The sequence below is a fragment of the Syzygium oleosum genome, unplaced genomic scaffold, assembly GCF_021117445.2.
Source record: "Syzygium oleosum isolate NSW1041296 unplaced genomic scaffold, Sole_v2.1 Sole_v2.44, whole genome shotgun sequence".
In the NCBI taxonomy this organism is placed as follows: domain Eukaryota; kingdom Viridiplantae; phylum Streptophyta; class Magnoliopsida; order Myrtales; family Myrtaceae; genus Syzygium; species Syzygium oleosum.
Window position 1 is genome coordinate 1,800,623 of NW_026607528.1, and position 20,920 is coordinate 1,821,542.

Here is a 20,920-nt window from a genome sequence, read left to right on the forward strand (position 1 = left end):
GGTCGTCCTCGGTGCAGTTTTCGAGTTCATCGGCATAGTGGTTAAGCATCTCCACCAGCCCGGTCAATGGCCGCTCTTAGTATCTAAGATTGAAGTTCCTGCTTGTGGAGTTTTACCTCCCAAGTGAAGATTGATAGCTTTGATCAATCTCTTGCTTGCATCGGGCACAAAGATTCGGTTGGTCCAGTCTTTTGCCTTTAGACTTTACCGACACCATTACAATCATGATGGGAAACAGGTCAGCATCAACCTCCATGGGAACTTTTTCTTTCTCGCCTGCAAACTTAATTTTGCCCTATCGAATGGCCACTTGAATATTTTTCTTAAACACGATACACTTGCAGTATTTCTTGCCCGCTAAATCTTCTTTGCTTGGTATGACATGCCCTTCAATCAGTCTTATTTTGCCATTGGCTAAAAGCAAATAAAAAATCCCGTCTACCTTATTTATGTCAAATGAATAATACTGGGTGTCCTTTGCCTTAGCCATGATACTTAGCTTCTCTTTTGTCTTTGCCGGCTTTAAGGCTTGGCATGTGTATGGTTTGTCGATCACCATTTTAGCCACAGCTATCTCAACAACTTCTGCTTGATTCATATCGTCATCCAGTTCAGACACATCAATAAAGTTCATATCACTTCGCCTACCATATCTACTGTCCTTTTCCTTTAGCAGACTTTCGTGCTTGACTGCCACCGTTACTAGTTGAAAAATATCATAATAGGGTTGTTCAGCCATTCATTCCCTTAAGTCATTAAAAGCCAAATATGTAGAAGTTTTCTCAGGCAAGTGGTACAAGACACTTATTCCATGCTTTCTTGAATGGAGATATAAACCGATCCTCTAATTTGTTGTTTTGCTACTTCATTGCCAACAAATCTGCCACAGACATATCAAAAACAACTCTCTAAAACAGATTATGAAACATCATCTCCATTTGCTCCCAAGAGAAAACAAAATTAGCTAATAATGCAGTATACTATGTGAAAGCTGTTTTTGACAATGATAATGGGAATAGTCGTAATTTCTAATGATCGCCGTGCACAGCATCACCACATAAGGGGGTAAACCGGCTAACATGCTTAAATATCGATTAATCATCTTCTTCAGTGAAAAGAGAGAATTCTGGCATCTTGAAACATCTTGGATAGGGTACCATATCCATCCAGTCTGAATACGTTTTCTTGTAGACAGATCTGATGTATCTCATATCACATCCATATTGTCGCATCACATAATCTATCACCAACTGATTCTGATCGAAAGAGAATATAGTAGGGGCTGCGACATGTTGAGGAAGGACGGGTGTGATAAAGCTTGTTATATATATCGTGGAAAAAGCTATGGCGGTTGTTGTTGCAATGGCTATTGGATTTGCTGCGGAAATGGAGGTGGAACATTTTGTGGAAGTAGTTGTGTAGTTGATGTTGTATGGTTGTGTAATCTGCTGTGGAAATGGAGGTGGTACATTTTGTAGGAGCAGTTATGGTGTTGTTTGATGTTGTAATGGTTGTGGAATCTCCTGCAGAAATAGAGGTGGAACATTTTGTTGATATAGTTGCGGTGCTGATCAATGTTGTAATGGTTGTGAAATATGCTACGGAAATGGAAGTGGAACATTTTGTCGGAGTAGTTGTGGTATCGGTTGATGTTGTAATAGTTGTGAAATCTCCTGCTCCCTAGGCAGGATTAGAAGTGCACCCTGGTTGTCGATGGTAGCATTAGGGACATGCATGAGGTTGGGTTGAGCGTAGCACCAAGTGGTTGTACGTCTCAAAAGCTGGTAATAGTGCATTGTGCTGAGGATTTTGGTTCACTATACCATTAGTATCTTTCCCAGTTAAACCGACCATAACTGGATTAGGCAATTACCCCCGTTGGTCCAAATTGGCCCAAAGGTCTAGGCCGCACCCATTGCTTCGCCGCTTTTCCACGGGTTCAAGAGATTACTTCCATTAGTCAGCATCAGCCCACAGGTCTGGGTCATGCCAACAATTTCACTCCTTTATAGGATCCTAATTTGTGGTGGAGGCGGTATGATATGCCCAATTGAGCCAAAAGTAACTTGAGTAGTAGGTGAGGAAACATACCCAGTAGATACAGCAACGGCATGGCTGGCCTGAGGCTAAGCTGAATTACTTGACCTTCCATGTCTACCCTTGTACGCACTTGTGGTAGGTATTAACAATCAAGGGCCCAATTACACCGACAAAATGTTTTGACGCGTGATTTGTCAACTCATTCTGGTGCTTCTCTAGCATTCTCCTTATAGTATATAACATCACTAGAGTTAGCCCCATTTGCCTCCTCTGTTCTTCACTAGTTGCCTCGAAATATCCACATCCTCGTTCTGGACTTAATCCAACACTAACGGCGCCGTTGATGACTCGGCATGTCTTGTTCTCTCACTAGTTGGTGGCTGTTGACACCTATTTTTAATTTGCCCAAAATTAATTACACAAAATTTAGGAATTAATTTTCTTTAATTCCTAAAACAAAAATATTTCAATTTAAATGCATTGCATATAGAAATTAGGCACATTTTGCATTAATAGGGTCTATTAGAATATTTTAAAAAAAAAAAAATCGAAAATCGAGTCGGGCCGGGTCGGAGCTGGGCCGACCCGGCCCATTTCTTTTTTTCCTTTTTTCTCCCGGGCCCGGGCCCTTTCCCTTTTCTTTTTTCCCCTCCGCGGGCCTGGGCCCCTTTTCTTTTTCCCCTTTTCTTCTCCCCGCGCGGGCTGGGTCTGGCCCGGCCCAGCCCCTTCTCTTCCTTCTTCCCCCCTGCGCAGAGCGGTCCCTTTCTCTCCCCTGCTCTCCTCTGCCGCTAACGCAGAAGCGACGAGCCGGCGGAGCGGCCTCGCCCGTCCTTATCGGCCAGGAGCGGGGCCGAGGGCACGCCACGGGAGGCGGCATTGATGGCGATCCCCGTCTTCCCCGATTTCCGGGCTCTCTTCCTCTCTTCCCCTGTCTCTCTGCACACCCGGAGAATCGGCCCCCCCTCTGCACCGGCCTAATGGCCGCGAAAGTCATGGTAGGAGCAGAGGCCGGTGCAGAGCATTGAATGGAGCAGAGAATGGCGTCGTCGTCCTCGGATATACAGATCGGAGAGAGGAGAGAGATGCGGGTTTTTTTTTCTCGGTCGGTTTGAGCATAGAGAGAAAACAGAGAGTCCCAAAGAGAATCAGAGAAAAATAGAGAAGAGAGAAGAGCCTGGGAGCGTCTCGCAGGTCCCAGCCGGTCTCGCCGTCTCCAGTGGAAGAATACAGCCGCAGGAGTCCCTCAATCGAGCCAGAGTCGCCGACGATCCACCGAACCGACGTCGCTGGCCGATTGGTCATTCTCGGCCAAAACAGAGCATCAGAGGAGAGGGAGAGACAGAGAGAGAAATCAGAGAGAAAGAAGGCATACCGAGGTTCCGCCGGAGCAAAAGAAGAGCCAGCAGTGTCGCCGTCGCCCCCCTGACCAGCCGGAAGCCCCTCCGTACGCGCCGTCGACCGGTGAGCTTTCCCGGGGTCCCGTCCGCCTCTGTTCTCCCCTGTTTTTATGCTCGGTTTGGCCGGGACCCGCGCCTAGCATTTCGCGCGAGTCCCGGCCCATACCGCCGTCCCCCGCCGTCCGTGTGTCGTCACCGAAGGTATGTTGGGTCGCCTGAGTCCACCAGTTCGCCGGAACAGGTCGGAATATCTCTGTTTTGGTCACGCACGCCGAGTGTTTGTTGAAATACCTCAGTGAGGCCGGTTTTTAATTCGGTCGCCGGCCGGCGAGCGGTGGTCGGACGGCGACCCAGATGGCCGGCGAGGCTTGGCGGCGTTCCCAGAGGCCGGTTTTGGGCCGGCGGAGGTCTGGGTCAGCCGGCGGACGGCCAATTTTGGCCTCTCCGGCGCCCCCCTCCCCCCGGGTCTGTATGTTCGGGTCGGATTCGACCCGAATCAACAGATCCGACCCGGGTCAACGCCCGGGTCGGATCCGTTGACTCGGGTCGGTTCCGACCCGATCCGGATTGACCGATCCGACCCGGGTCAACGCCCGGGTCGGATCCGTTGACCGGGTCGGTTCCGACCCGGCCCGGATTGACCGATCCGACCCGGGTCAACGCCCGGGTCGGATCCGTTGACCCGGGTCGGTTCCGACCCGGCCCGGATCCACAACCCAACCCGGGTCAACGACCGGGTCGGATCCGACCCGGTTAATATTATATTATTATTTTATTTTATTTAAAAAAAATTAAAAATTTAAAAAAAGTTTTAAAAAAAAATTTTAATTTTTTTTTTCCCTTCTTTTGTATTATTATTATTATTTTTATTTATTTTTTTATTTTTTCGAAAAAAAAATTAATAAAAAAAAATCTTTTTTTTCTGTTATATCTAAGTGTTATAATTTATTGTATTATTATGCATGTTTTTTGTCTTATTTAAATTAGACAAGCCTGAGGTTGCGCGGTAGTATTTTGCATGTTAGTTTTTATTATCGTTGTATTATTATGCATGATTTTAATACAATCGCATGAGTTGTTGTGTTTTGAATGTCATCTGACTTGGTTAAGGTTAGAACCTTAGGTTGTATGAATTGTTGTGTTCCTGACTGCTGATCTTTCCTGATTATGCACTTGCTTGATCACCTCACATGTTAGGAGAAAGGTCCTAAAATCAATCCAAATTGCCTGACAAATGTTTTCAAAAATGAACAGGGTAAAATGGTACCGAAAGGGCATTAGTTATCCAACTAGTGTAACCAAGTCCCCGAACTCATTTAATCTCTGGTTCGTAGAAATAGGGTGATTCTCCCATCACCCTATTTGGGTTTCTAATCGACCCACCCCAAATCGATTAGTGGCGACTCCTCGATATAAACCACTTGCATGTTAAAAACTTAAACCCTAAGTCGCGATATGGTATGGGCTTGGGAGAGCCCGAGTTAAGTCCTGAACCTAGACTTAGCACGTACCAGGCGAGCCCCCCCTTTTTTTTGCATGTTCGATCAAAAAGGGCTCGGGAGTTCGGTCGCGACAGACTGGCGACTCCGCTGGGGACTTGCACTTTTTTTTTAAAAGTGGACTTAGGCCAAAAAAATTTTATCCTGTTCAAAATGATTTTTGTTTGGCAGTAAGGACTCCAGGTATGAACGTGACATTAAGGTGTTATTTGTTCTTGCAGGTTCAAATTGATTGTTTATAATTTGTTGTGCATGTTTTAATGATTTAGCACTATACCATTGCACACACAACCACGCTGCCGGACCTGGGCCGCGATAGGGCATTTTAGGATGGTGTTAAGAAAGATACGACCTCGAACGCGAGCCCGCGGTGTAGAGGTTGCCTTTCTTTTCCTCGAAATTTATTTCTAAAAATCGTAAAGAAGTATCTTTAGCCGCTATTCGCGTGACTATAAGATATTCCTTTCGATTTGGCCGAGGTTAAAAGGACTTGACACCAACGCGAGGCTGCGACGGTCAGGCACCCTTTTAATTTCATTTTGCTGAGCCAGTCTAGATAGAAATCGAACCTCACTCCTCATGTGCATGTTGTTGCGATTGCCATGGTTCAAGGAAAGGTATATATATTCTATCTCTTCTCATTTTTTATATATACGGTCTACTTATTCAATTGATTTGTTACTGTTAGGCCACCCGTTGATTGCAGTCTATATACCAGGGATACGCTTATTGCGGAGCTTGTCCGTAAAAATAAGCGCCTCCGAGAGACCGTGATTTCCCCATCGTTTATAAAATGAGTATCCGGGAATGGCGCCCTTTTGTTAAAATCCCTTGTCTTTTATATTTTCCTAGTATTTATGTTTAGGGGTTTTGGTTTTCTCCTGTAAAAATGTTTATGGGTTGTACAAATGTTAATATAACTCGGGCCGTTTTTTTATGCTTTAAATAAAATTTTTTGCCCCTTGATGACACCATCGCGGCCTTCGGCCCAGAGGTATCCGGGGATGTAGCGTCACGGTCCGAGGCGACCGGGGTTCGAACCCTGGGGACGCCGTTTGTAATGTTAATATAAATAAAAACCTTTTTTGCTTCCCTTATTTTTTTGCAAATAAAGAAAATACGTGATAGATAGATGCAATACTAGACTCAGTCATGGACTGATCATTTATGAGATTTTATACTCATTCGTTGCCATTTTTTTAACAGGTAATTACGAATTATACCAACCCGCCAAGTAAAAATGGCTGAAAAAGATATGACAACTCGTGTGGCGGACATGGAGACCGAAATGAAGCAAGTCTTCGCCTTTCTTCGACAACTCTCAAAACAAGTGGAACATCTGTCAGTCCGTTTAGACCAACTCACCATGACTCCGCTTTGCTATCCAAGACCAGGGATGATAATTCAAATGGAGCCCTCCAGTGTCAACCAAAAGGGTAAAGACGTCATAGCTGACAATGTCCACGAGTCCCCTGATCCTAAGGAATTGAGCACTCTATGCCCAAAGTTTATGCAACATGAACAATACAAACCCAGTATCCCTCCATCACAAAAGCGAAACAACCGGAGACAGTTCACTCCCCTCCCAGGACCTCCGTCTCAGATGCTGGCAATACTCCGGAAGAAAGGGCTGCTCTCCACTGAACCAAAGCGACCTAATCCTGAGAGCTTTTCAAACTACAATCCGTCTAAAAAATGTGATTATCACATGGGCGAGGTGGGACATTCAACCGATGGGTGCTATACTCTTAAGCACCGAATTCAAAACCTACTGGATACCAAGACTTTCTCATTCGAGACCAGTGAAGGGAATGGGCGCAAGCCCGCTTGAGTATAATCTTGCGACTTGCGAGGGAGTTAGTGCGGTCCAGCCTGATGATGTAGATATTCACAGCAGCGATTCTGACGATTCAAGCGAGGACCCCGCTGAAATCCAAAGAAATTGGGAGCAATATGAACAAATCAAACCCATTACAATCGAAGATACTATTACCATCAATTTGGGTGGTACTCAGGAGCCAAAAGAAGTGAAGATTGGGGCCAACCTTCCCGAAGAGAAAGCCACACGTTTGACTGCTCTCCTCAAAGAGTATCAAGACGTCTTCGCATGGTCTTATTCTGATATGCCAGGACTGGACCCTCGGATTGTTGAGCACAGTTTGCCTACCAATCCCGACATGCCTCCCAAAAAGCAAAGGTTACGAAGGACCAAACCCGAACTGTCGAAAAAGATCGAAGAAGAAGTGATGAAGCTGTTGAAAGTAGGGTTCATCGAGGTTTCGCAATACCCTGATTGGGTAGCGAACATCGTACCAGTGAAGAAGAAAGACGGTCGAATTCGAGTTTGTGTAGATTACCGCGACTTGAACAAGGCCAGTCCAAAGGACGACTTCCCGCTCCCCCACATAGATGTCCTTGTGGATAGCACTGCTGGTTTCGAATTATTTTCTTTCATGGATGGATTCTCTGGATACAACCAGATAAGGATGAACGATGAAGACAAGGAGAAGACGACGTTCATCACTCCATGGGGGACTTTTTACTACAGGGTTATGCCTTTTGGTTTGAAAAATGCTGGGGCAACATACCAACGTGCTATGGTCACTCTCTTTCATGACCTGATGCACAAAGAAATTGAAGTCTATGTCGACGACATGATCGCCAAAACCAGGTGCGGAGAAGATCACATTGAAGCTTTGAAGAAGCTATTCAGCCGGTTGCGTGAATTCAAATTACGCCTGAACCCTGCAAAATGCATATTCGGGGCGACCTCTGGTAAGTTACTCGGATTCATCGTGAGTAGCAAGGGGATTGAGGTCGACCCCTCAAAAGTTAAAGCAATATGTGAGTTGCAACCCCCGTCCACAGTTAAGGAAGTCAGAAGCCTTTTGGGAAGGTTGAACTATATTGCTCGGTTCATCTCCCAACTATCTGAGACTGCGCGGCCTTTCTTCAAACTCCTCAGGAAAGGCGCTCAAATCAACTGGGATGAAGATTGTCGGGAAGCATTTGAAAAGCTGAAGCAGTATTTGATGAGTCCCCCGGTACTAATCCCACCAGTTCCAGGGCATCCTCTAACTCTCTATTTAACGATTCACAGTAAATCATTAGGAGCCCTATTGGCCCAAAGCCACCCCGACGATGGAAAAGAACGAGCCATCTATTATCTGAGTAAGAAGTTCACCGTTTCGGAACAAAATTATTCAGAATCAGAAAAAACATGCGTCGCATTGGTATGGGTGTTGCATAGACTCCGACAATATACTTTGCACCACCAGACGTTCCTCGTAACTGAAAACGACCCTATCCGGTATTTGCTCAACCGACCAGCATTAGTGGGAAAATTAGCTAAATGGCAGATTCTAATTTCAGAATTTGACATCCAAACGTCATCGCAGAGGTCAGTGAAAGGCCGGGTGATCGCTGATATGCTGGCTGAATGCCCTGGGGAAACGCATGAGGATGGTCTTCCAGATGATCGCATTTTATCAACGGAGGAACACACATGGACCATGTTTTTCGATGGAGCAGTAAACCTGTCTGGCTCTGGCACTGGGGCGGTCTTGATATCCCCAGATGGGCAGCATTATCCTGTGGCCGCGAAATTGGTGTTTCCTTGCACCAACAATATAGCCGAGTATGAAGCATGTATTCTCGGTTTACAAGCAGCAATTGATATGAAAATATCCAAACTAAAAGTGTTCGGCGATTCTGCCTTAATTATACTCCAGACTGTGGGTGAATGGAAGACCAGGGATACTAAACTAGTACCCTATCGTGACTATCTGGAGGAATTGGTTTCAGAATTCAACGAGATCTCGTTTGACTACCTATCTAGATCTCATAACCAATTCACCGATGCACTGGCTACACTATCATCCATGTTGCAGGTTACCAATGGTTTGGAAATAGAACCTCTGAAGATTGAAGTCCTAACCAGACCGGCCCATTGCATGACCTTGACTGAAGAACCCGATGGTAAACCATGGTACTACGATATCATGAACTACATCAAGGAGCAGCAGTTCCCTGAAGGGATTAGCTCTACAGACAGAAGGTACATAATGAAAATGGCGACGAAGTTCTTCGTCAGTGGTGAAAGCTTGTACAAGAGGTCCTATGATTCTATTTTGCTAAGATGCGTCGATGCAACCGAAGCAACACGAATTATGCAGGAATTGCATGAAGGAGTATGTGGTCCACACATGAATGGACACATGTTGGCTAGGAAAATAACAAGACTAGGCTATTACTGGCTTTCCTTAGAAAGCGATTGCATCCGACACGTTCGAAATTGTTACCGTTGTCAGATCCATGGAAACAAGATAAATGCCCCACCAACTGAATTACATCAGTTATCTGAGCCATGGCCATTTTCAATGTGGGGCATCGATGTGATCGGCCCAATTAATCCGAAAGCATCAAATGGACATCGTTTTATCTTGGTCGCAATTGATTATTTTTCCAAGTGGATCGAGGCTACGTCATATGCCAATGTCGCTGCTCGGAATGTGATGAAATTCATCAAGCGGGATATAATCGCCCACTATGGCGTCCCTGGAGCCATAGTTACAGATAATGGGACGAATCTGAACAACAAGATTGTTGATGATTTACTCAGTGAATTCAAAATCCGCCATCTGAATTCGTCTCCTTATCGTCCCCAAATGAACGGAGCTGTTGAGGCTGCCAACAAAAACATCAAAAAGATCTTAGCCAAAACTGCTGAGAACTATCGAAATTGGCATGAAAGATTGCCTTTCGCATTAATGGCTTACCGAACATCAATTCGGACATCTACCGGGGCAACCCCTTTTTCCTTGGTGTATGGCATGGAAGCAGTCCTGCCTGTTGAGGTAGAAATCCCCTCACTGCGGGTATTGTCCCAAGTGAAACTGTCTGATGCAGAATGGAAGCAGCAAAGGTTGGAGCAGCTGAATATGATTGATGAAAAGCGATTGAAGGCTCTTTGTCATGGGCAATGCTATCAACAGAGGGTAGCCAGATCGTTCAACCGGAAAGTACGCTCCAGACACTTTGAAGCAGGCGATCTTGTCCTGAGAAAGGTGCTACCACTACCCCCTGAGCTTGGAGGTAAGTTCGCTCCTAACTATAAGGGTCCCTATGTCGTGAAAAAGACACTCCCGGGAGGAGCTTTGATTCTGACTGAAATGGATGGACGCCAATTCTCCAACCCGGTCAACTCGGATGCTGTGAAGAAGTACTATCCTTGAAATAACTTCTGTGTCCCAACTTATAACAAGGGAATTGGCAGAAAAATTATTGACAAGGACATTCTTGGTGGCAAATCTAACCGGAAAGGATTTCGCACATGACAAAGTGACTTCGAGGCCGATTCTGACAATCATGGAAGTCTCAATGGTAGTCACGCCCATATCCGTCAAAGACCTTTAAAGCAGAAATTAGCTTTGCTGCGAAGTTCCCCATGCAAGCAATTGCACATGCCTGTGTAGTCGAGAATCGGAGCATCCACAAGAAACTCCTCAACATACCGGAGCCGCATTGACACAGCATCCGCTGATAATAAAACCCTCTATTCGGGAGCACCCCTAATTATAGAGGATTTCATTCGAGCTTCGAGACCAAGAGTATGGAGGAGCAGACTGAGACAAAGAAGGCTGAACAAAGTAAAGAGGAGAAAAGACTCTGCTAGCTTTGAAGGCAAAATGGAAGAAGGGTAATTTGTATCGTTCTCAATTTACCCTCAATCCTCTCATTTCTAACATAAGCTCCTGTTTTTGTTAGGAGAAATTATCAACATCCGAGAAAACTCAAGGAGTTGTCAATTTAATTTCAAATGAAGGGAATCACAAAGGGTAATGTTGTATCGTTCCCAATTCCTGTTCCTCAAAGATCCATTCATTAACATGGTCTTTTTTATTATTATCTTACAGGTTTACCTCGTTGCTGCTGCAACACAGGTAAGTATTTCTTTCCCTTAAAATTTTAAGAGTTGAAAGAATCAAAAGAAAGAGGAAATATGTTAAAGCAAATAAATGCTTAACCTTCCCCCAAGTGCATTGCATATCTTTTGGAAAGAATTTCGCATGGTAATTTTACCTGTTTAATTCACCAATTCCCTGTGAAAATCTGGACAATTCGACGAATGATGTCGAACTGCTCCGATGTATTGAACGAGGTGTCTCAGGATGATGAGAGGCAATCCTTAGTCTATACACGTTCTCACGTACCAAACCCATGTAAGATGAGCGAAAAGATTCCACTTCTACAAGGTAAAGGGGTTTCTCGCATAAGGTACGGTAGCCAAAATGACGAGAGGCAGTTCATTTCTCTGCCCCATACACTTCCATTAATCCTTTGCTTGACCATTTAAGCCCATACACTTGGAGGTTCCCTTTAAATCACCCCTGTCAAGAACCACCCCACATTGGGGCAGCTTGAGGGAAATCAGCATCACAAGGAGAATTCAAATTCAGAGGGAGCAAGAAGAGCGTCCCTCCCTTTCGATCACCGTCCCTGTGACTTCGGCCTCGTCGTTTTCACGGATCCGGTGGTCCTCGACAGAGTCTTCCAAGACAAGCACACCATCGACGGCCGGACAGTCGAGGCTAAGAGGGCTTTGTCAAGAGAGAAGCAGCAAACTAAAGCTTGTCCAAAATGCCAACATCTTATTGATAACAGTGATGAGCAAGACAAGAAGGATGAGGAGTTTGTAATATCTAAAATTTTCTATGATCATCAGCTGCAACAGCTCTCACAAGGTGACAAAGATGAATAGGAATTTTCTTGCTCTCATTTGCATTAATCTTTGAGTGTTTTTATTGCAGATGAACTTTCACAATAATTTAAGTGCCTTAGGATGACGAAGAGCGTTTCTTCTTCTATCCCATACACTCATATCCCTTGCTAGCCCAATTGAGCAGGCGATTTCATTTCGTACCAACCCAGTTGGTGATCATCCCCTACATCGGGGCAAGGCAAAAGTCACCACAGCTTGAACATCAGGGTCCGAAGTACCAAATCAAGATGAAGACTCCAAGAGCCTAATAACATTATTCTGCTCAAGCTTGTTTAGGTTAGTCCTGACAATACCAAAAGAGCAGCAATAAAATGCTGAAAACTAAGGGCATGAAAAAGCAGTGTGCCTGGTAAAAGCAAGGCCAATGCCCATGAATAAAAAAACAAAGAAAAAGAAAAAAAGGAGAAGAAGAAAAACGATGAAAAGACGACCCCTAAGGGTTAAACTTGAGTTCTTCTTCGATACAAATTCCTACTTTAGGAACTCTGTCTTGACAAAGATCTGTCACAGAGATAGAATGGTATCCAAGAAAATGCTGGACGCAGAAGCTCCTCAAGAAAAAGTTGTCAAAGAAGCTAAAACACGGGATTACCCAGGGAATTGTCCAAGGAGATCCTGACAGTGAAGAAAAAGACAGGTGACAATGCCAAGATGATCACCAACTCTCACCCTTACACACATTTTTGAGCCTAACGATCCTTTCGTTTCTCAACCTGTGAACCGAGCCCACGTTACGTCCCTCATGAAGTCTCTTCTGATTAGGACACTTGAATTAACGTGAAATTTCAAATGTTTATAAACAACGCTCGAGGAAGTGCGAGCAAGATTATTTCTATCTCGTTTTGCAGGGTTCTTAACTTGTAAACCCGGAGATGATTGCAGAATATTTTCTTTCATGGCCTTGACTTGGACAGTCACCTTTGTTAAGCCATTGACTAAACCTGCATTACGACCCTGAAGAAGACCTCTCAGATTGGCAGCGTCGTACCGCTTGCGAGAAAACTCAGACCCTTGTTGATGTGATGACGGTCAGATTGAGTGTTTTCGATGTTCCCGCATTAATGGACGGGACAAATAGCCCTTTTCAATGAGAGCGAGTGAAAAGTCCGTTCTGACTGAGGATCCCTCGTTCAGCATCTTGAGAAGTCCACCTCCCGAGTGAATATTGTCTTGATTGACCCTCAGTGGATGTTTGGTGATGCAAACATGGCGAAATCATCATGCATGAACTTTCAAATACACATTCTGGGATAGACTAGCGTGTCTATCCTTGATGAATGCATGCATGTTTGCGCTAACCCTCTTTGACAGGTAAAGTATCTTCAAAGACTCAAAGAACATATGACCTTTGGAGCGTCTCCAAAGATGTCACAAAAATTCCTTCTGTTCCCCAAGCGGAATTGACATAGCATGCTTTTGCAGCTCAGAGTTCTAATCCCCAGTGATAGAACACGAAAATTCGGGCGCTGGAGAAGCCCTCATTATCATCACAAAAAAAAATGCCCTGAAAAAGGTCGGGTATTCAGCAGATGATACGTCAAACCTCCGGGTAAGAAATCTCAGGTATTTCATCAGATTTCTTTTCAAACTACCCAGAAGGTAAATTGGGTGTTCCTTTGAAAAAGAAAAGCATCTTGACTTGCTGGTCAAGATATTTCATACGATATTCAAGAATAGCCTCAGTTGTCTATTTCTCCGATGAATACGTATGTCTTTGTACAAAAAAAAAAAAAACTTGTCTGACAGGAGACACACCCTTAAGAAGCAGGAACGTGCCCAGGTAAGTACATTTTACCCATGCCGGTTCCAAAAATCCAGGTACCTATGATTGTTATGGTACCCCCCTCTGAACATCGGATTGATCCCGTTGTTCACCAACTGAACATTGGATTGACCCCATTGTTCACCCTCTGAGCATGGAACTGACTCCCTCTGTTCACAACAAATCCTCGGGCGAGGACCCCCAGGTGCTTATCGTTTGAGCCTTTTCAAGACCTGCTGGCGAGGACCCACCAGGCAAACCAACAAATCCTCGGGCGAGGACCCCCAGGTGCTCATCGTTGGAGCCTTTTCAAGACCTCGCCGGCGAGGACCCACCAGGCAAACCAACAAATCCTCGGGCGAGACCCCCGTGTGCTCATCGTTTGAGCCTTTTCAAGACCCGCTGGCGAGGACCCACCGGCAAACCAACAAATCCTCGGGCGAGGACCCCGTGTACTTTGTCAAAACAAAATCCAGTCAGTCAAGGCGACCGAAGAAAGGTTCGGGTCCTAGACAGACAAAATCCAGTCAAGGCGACCGAAGAAAGGTTCGGGTCCTAGGCAATCGATTTCCCCAGTCGAGGCAACCGAAGGTAGATTCGGGTCCGAGACAAATGAAATCCAGTCAAGGCGACCGAAGATAGGTTCGGGTCCTAGGCAAGCGATTTCCCCCAGTCAAGGCGACCGAAGAAAGGTTCGGGTCCGAGACAAACGAAATCCAGTCAAGGCGACCGAAGATAGGTTCGGGTCCTAGGCAAGCGATTTCCCTAGTCAAGGCGACCGAAGAAAGGTTCGGGTCCTAGACAAAAGCAATTTCCGTCAAGGCGACCGAAGATAGGTTCGGGTCCTAGACAAACCATTTTTCCCGTCAAGGCGACCGAAGACAGGTTCGGGTCCTCGACACACAATATCAACTATCTGGAATTACCCTACCCTTCGGCAAGGTAAGTAGCCCCAGGTATGTTTTTATTTGCTTTAGCATGCATCATCTTATATCGCATCATAAAAATGGGACTCCGGTCTCGCCAAAAATAACATTCATTGAACATGCATGGGCCAAATTTAGGTGCCATTTTATCTTTGAACGTAACCTCTGCGAGCTCACCTTCAAAGAGGGGCAGCTGTTGACACCTATTTTTAATTTGCCCAAAATTAATTACACAAAATTTAGGAATTAATTTTCTTTAATTCCTAAAACAAAAATATTTCAATTTAAATGCATTGCATATAGAAATTAGGCACATTTTGCATTAATAGGGTCTATTAGAATGTTTAAAAAAAAAAAAAAAAAAAAAAATCGAAAATCGAGTCGGGCCGGGTCGGAGCTGGGCCGACCCGGCCCATTTCTTTTTTTCCTTTTTTCTCCCGGGCCCTTTCCCTTTTCTTTTTTCCCCTCCGCGGGCCTGGGCCCCTTTTCTTTTTCCCCTTTTCTTCTCCCCGCGCGGGCTGGGTCTGGCCCGGCCCAGCCCCTTCTCTTCCTTCTTCCCCCTGCGCAGAGCGGTCCCTTTCTCTCCCCTCGCCTCTTCCTCCTCCGCGCGGACGACGCAGTAAGCTGACGAGCGGCGGAGCAAGCCTTCGCCCGCCCTTATCTCGGCGTAGCAGGCTGTGGCAAGACGCCACCGGGATCGGCATTGATGGCCGATCCGTCTTTCCCCGACATTTCCCGGGCTCTCTTCCTCTCTTCCCTGTCTCTCTGCACACTCCACAGAATCGGCCCCCCCCCTCTGCACCGGCCTAATGGCCGCGAAAGTCATGGTAGGAGCAGAGGCCGGTGCAGAGCATTGAATGGAGCAGAGAATGGCGTCGTCGTCCTCGGATATACAGATCGGAGAGAGGAGAGAGATGCGGGTTTTTTTTTCTCGGTCGGTTTGAGCATAGAGAGAAAACAGAGAGTCCCAGAGAGAATCAGAGAAAAACAGAGAAGAGAGAAGAGCCTGGGAGCGTCTCGCAGGTCCCAGCCGGTCTCGCCGTCTCCAGTGGAAGAATACAGCCGCAGGAGTCCCTCAATCGAGCCAGAGTCGCCGACGATCCACCGAACCGACGTCGCCGGCCGATTGGTCATTCTCGGCCAAAACAGAGCATCAGAGGAGAGGGAGAGACAGAGAGAGAAATCAGAGAGAAAGAAGGCATACCGAGGTTCCGCCGGAGCAAAAGAAGAGCTAGCAGTGTCGCCGTCGCCCCCCTGACCAGCCGAAAGCCCCTCCGTACGCGCCGTCGGCCGGTGAGCTTTCCCGGGGTCCCGTCCGCCTCTGTTCTCCCCTGTTTTTATGCTCGGTTTGGCCGGGACCCGCGCCTAGCGTTTCGCGCGAGTCCCGGCCCATACCGCCGTCCCCCGCCGTCCGTGTGTCGTCACCGAAGGTATGTTGGGTCGCTTGAGTCCACCAGTTCGCCGGAACAGGTCGGAATATCTCTGTTTTGGTCACGCACGCCGAGTGTTTGTTGAAATACCTCAGTGAGGCCGGTTTTTAATTCGGTCGCCGGCCGGCGAGCGGTGGTCGGACGGCGACCCAGATGGCCGGCGAGGCTTGGCGGCGTTCCCAGAGGCCGGTTTTGGGCCGGCGGAGGTCTGGGTCAGCCGGCGGACGGCCAATTTTGGCCTCTCCGGCGCCCCCCCTCCCCCCGGGTCTGTATGTTCGGGTCGGATTCGACCCGAATCAACATATCCGACCCGGGTCAACGCCCGGGTCGGATCCGTTGACTCGGGTCGGTTCCGACCCGATCCGGATTGACCGATCCGACCCGGGTCAACGCCCGGGTCGGATCCGTTGACCCGGGTCGGTTCCGACCCGGCCCGGATTGACCGATCCGACCCGGGTCAACGCCCGGGTCGGATCCGTTGACCCGGGTCGGTTCCGACCCGGCCCGGATCCACAACCCGACCCGGGTCAACGACCGGGTCGGATCCGTTGACCCGGGTCGGATCCGACCCGGTTAATATTATATTATTATTTTATTTTATTTAAAAAAAATTTTAAATTAAAAAAATTTAAAAAAAAAATTTTTAAATTTTTTTTCCCTTCTTCTGTATTATTATTATTTTTTATTTATTTATTTATTTTTTTTTCGAAAAAAAATTTAATAAAAAAAAAATCTTTTTTTTATGTAATATCTAAGTGTTTTAATTTATTGTATTATTATGCATGTTTTTTGTCTTATTTAAATTAGACAAGCCTGAGGTTGCGCGGTAGTATTTTGCATGTTAGTTTTTATTATCGCTGTATTATTATGCATGATTTTAATACAATCGCATGAGTTGTTGTGTTTTGAATGTCATCTGACTTGGTTAAGGTTAGAACCTTAGGTTGCATGAATTGTTGTGTTCCTGACTGCTGATCGTTCCTGATTATGCACTTGCTTGATCACCTCACATGTTAGGAGAAAGGTCCTAAAATCAATCCAAATTGCCTGACAAATGTTTTCAAAAATGAACAGGGTAAAATGGTACCGAAAGGGCATTAGTTATCCAACTAGTGTAACCAAGTCCCCGAACTCATTTAATCTCTGGTTCGTAGAAATAGGGTGATTCTCCCATCACCCTATTTGGGTTTCTAATCGACCCACCCCAAATCGATTAGTGGCGACTCCTCGATATAAACCACTTGCATGTTAAAAACTTAAACCCTAAGTCGCGATATGGTATGGGCTTGGGAGAGCCCGAGTTAAGTCCCGAACCTAGACTTAGCACGTACCAGGCGAGCCCCCCCTTTTTTTTGCATGTTCGATCAAAAAGGGCTCGGGAGTTCGGTCGCGACAGTGGCGGTGGAGAACTACCACTAGCATTATCAGAATTGGATTGACTACTAGTACGTGGCATAATATCCTCTCAAATTAGCAACACCGGTCCTACCAGGCATGCCAAAAAGATGTTTCGCCGGAATTGCTCTCGCGATGAAATGTCTTTCACCGAAAGTAATTCTTTAGCTTTTTATGTGAAGAAATCAAGGTCCTGCACTAACTTTGGACAGAGAATATCTCATGCAAAAGGGAATCGACCTCTCTAATTCAAACAGCACTATACAATCCCAAACCAAGCCGGAATTTATTCGATGACAAGGGCCGAAAATTACAAACTCAATGACGTAATAGGATTCAAGCAAATAATGTTGGAATTTAATCAACGACAGAGCTTAAGAACATAAAGACACTATACTAGAATTTAATCGAAAGCGTAGCACCAAGATAAAGATACACACCATAATTTAATCAATAACGCAAATCTGAAAGCTACAACTAAGAAAAGTAAAAAGTGCAATACATGAAAGATAACATTTGATTTTATTTGTGCCAGAAAGGCTTCTGATGGTGGATTGTTGGTAGTTATAGTGGAATATGGTAACTGCTTTCCGTCGATTTCTGGTGGTTATAATTCTCCAAGTAAATTTTGTCGGTTACCTCCACGTGTCTATACCACCACAAACCTCATGTGCATAAATTGCCCTATGATGTGGTTTCTTGTAGCCATATATGTCCCCAATATTGCCTTCAGGCGGTAATTGTTCCCTTAAAAAATATGCCTTTGGCCTCAACTGCTCCATCGAACAGTTTGGTTTTCAGGCGGTAACCGTTCCCTATAAAAATTTGTGTCTTCGGCTTCAATTATTTTATCGATCTTAAACTTCAAACCAGCTTATTAATACCTTTTCAATAAACAATCATTGCCAATATTCGTATTAGCCACTACCAACTATCCGTCACCTTATTTCGACAACCGAACAAGTGGTGTCGATGAATACTATTGTCAGCCAATGTATATTGGTCCCTACACTTGTCTATGAGTTGGCACACTTATAATAATACCCACACGGTATGCACATGATCATGTATATTCATTTTCTGTTCATGTGTTTTATGCCAAACAAATTATATTTTGGGTGTCAACACCACTAAGGAAATTTCACTCATTACCATTACCATATATTATATTTAAATAAGTAAGTATGTATATATATTTGCCATCAATGTGACATTTTTATGGCCACTCCAAAATGACAATTTTTTACACATAAAAAAATTGACCTGCTTTTTTCTTTTATATTTCCATTTGTGGAAGGATAAGGATAAATCGTTGATGCATATCTCCTTTCGATTACCAAATCTGGAACATTTCCTTTCAAATGCAAAATCCTAATCCATACTTGCCAAAAGAAGATTCATTTTCTTCCTTGTGGAAATAGTGATCCCCGGCAGGCTATTAATGATGATTACCAGGATTTAGGTTTGAGGTCTACCAATGGGATATGATTTATGTGTATATAAGGATGAACATTGTCTTGTATCATTGTCAAAAATACTCTGGCCTGCTCTACAATGGTAATGGTAAGTCTAGGAATGCCTCTTTCCAAATGGTTGGTTTTGATGATAAGTATTATTAGTACGATAAGCGATGGGCGTGCTCGAGCGAGAATCCTTGTATCAAACAAAGTTACAGGTTTCGATAAGCCTAAAGGAGTGGTAAAAACCATTGAGGTCATTCCTAAGCTCTGCCAGTTGCAATTTCAACTTTTTTTGTTCTCTTTTAAATATGTTCTCTTTGATAAGATAACATATGAGAACCTATACTGCAGAGTTATGAAACTGGTGAAGTGATCGATTGTGTAGACATCTTCAAGCAACCCACTTTTGATCATCCACTTCTGAAGAATTATACCATGCAGGTTTTTGTCCCCTCATTTTTTCACCTATAACTTGCATCGGTATTCAATCCTGTGCTTTCCATGCAAAATTTGCAGTTAAAAGTAGAAATGAATAGAGCAGTTCTAGGAGAAAAGTTGTTTCAATATTACATGATGTCTAAGAAATTCAGGTTGTTCTATGTCAGAAGTATTGTTACGTGACCTTAGATATGTCTGCCGACCTTATTTAACAATCGCTGAAGCTGGCACCGTTTACGAATAGATGAGACCAAGATCAAATCGGAAAGCAAATAGAGCGAGATATGTGGAACGTGGGCTCAGTCAAGCTTGGTGGAAATATGGTGAATGCCCTGAAGGAACGATCCCCATCAAAAGACCACAAAATCATACCAATCATCATGTTACACCGTTGACTCGACGCATGAAGCGGCTCAATTCGAGCAAGAATGACGTCAATTCAGAGGATGGACACGAAGTATGTGCAAATACATCACGATATGACTTACTATGGCATTGATTTTGACTTAAACTTTTTGTTTATGCATTGATCCTTAAGTTTTACTTTCTTATGAGTTTGTTGTATATTGGTCAGTATGCTATAGTATCTTTGACCGATGGCAACTACAACGGAGCTCGTGCAACAATTAATTTGTGGAATCCTACAGTAGTGGATCCAGATGCCAGTTTCTCTCAAATTTGGCTCGCAGCAGGCCCCGATGAGGATCTTAATACTGTAGAGGCCGGATGGATGGTAAGAACTTAGAATGATCGAATCATAAGATTTTAGCATGATTGGCATTCTAAATGTATGTAGATTTAGAAGATAAGTGGTTTGTGTTTTTCTTATAGGTTAATAAAGGTGGGAGTTTTACCGGGCAAGCAGAGATTTTCACATACTGGACAGTGAGTTCTTAACTCTTTTGACCGCTTACAATTCACCAAACTTTCACAAACATATCAAACATTGACATGCTTTTCTTGGGTGGACTTTAGAGTGATGGCTATAACAAAAGAGGCTGCTACAACGTCAAATGCAAAGGATTCGTGCAAACAGATAAAGATTTTGTACTAGGCTCTGCGATTCAACCAGTTTCCACCTACGATGGACAGCAACATGACATAAAAGTAGAGATAAAGAAGGTAACGGAACAATCTTTTGGGTAAATAGGCACGGGATATGTATTTCATCTGAAAGTATTTCAGGATATGTATACTGGATCGTGGGTGCTGAGCATTTCGGACATGGAAGTAGGATTCTGGCCCGAGGATCTCTTCACTCATCTCAGAGGCCCAGCCGATGCAATTGATTGGGGCGGAGAGACAGGCAAGAAAGTACCGGATGGTAGGCCTACGTCAACGCAAATGGGGAGTGGTCATTTCCCTTCTGAAGGCTTTGGAAAGGCATCCTATTTCCGCAATCTTAAATTCCTCGACGACGAATTCAATGAGAGAGACCCGGAGAATCTCAACACACATGTGACAAGACCTGAATGCTATGACTTAGTGCTTAACGAGGACCCGCTCACTACATATGGAGTCAATTTCTTTTATGGGGGCCCCGGAATTTCAGCTCAGTGTGCAAACTAGTAAACATATAATAACATGCTTTCCTTTTTTTTTTTTCGTACCCTAATGAAAATGGCTCCGTTAAGTGTTTAGCAGTGAGTACACCAGTGCTTTTGAAGGAAGTACTGCTAGGTGGTTTGATGTACCTAATGTTGTTAAAGCCACTTATGAACTGGTAATTGTTTTGAAAAGAGAGTATTCGGCTATAATCACGCTTTTCAATTACAGCTCCTTCTTTTGCCCT

The 20,920-nt window shown here is 44.8% G+C and overlaps 1 protein-coding gene across 1 annotated transcript; it reads left to right on the forward strand.

The window, feature by feature from the left end:
- The first annotated feature begins 1,456 nt into the window (after positions 1-1,456).
- LOC115684215 (uncharacterized) lies at positions 1,457-20,697 on the forward strand. Its single transcript, XM_056306470.1, has 9 exons — positions 1,457-1,639; positions 10,852-10,878; positions 19,042-19,131; positions 19,207-19,290; positions 19,373-19,585; positions 19,703-19,861; positions 19,960-20,013; positions 20,104-20,250; positions 20,314-20,697. Exons 1-9 carry the CDS (start codon positions 1,457-1,459, stop codon positions 20,695-20,697), a joined length of 1,341 nt encoding a protein of 446 aa, XP_056162445.1.
- Positions 20,698-20,920: the final 223 nt, after the last annotated feature.

Bases quoted from the DNA above. Each gene is read 5' to 3' on its own strand.
- LOC115684215 (XM_056306470.1), top strand. From the start codon at position 1,457: ATGGAGGTGGTACATTTTGTAGGAGCAGTTATGGTGTTGTTTGATGTT. The intron at 19,291-19,372 runs GTCAGAAGTATT...GTTTACGAATAG, and splicing joins AGAAATTCAGGTTGTTCTAT to ATGAGACCAAGATCAAATCG. The intron at 19,586-19,702 runs GTATGTGCAAAT...TATATTGGTCAG, and splicing joins ATTCAGAGGATGGACACGAA to TATGCTATAGTATCTTTGAC.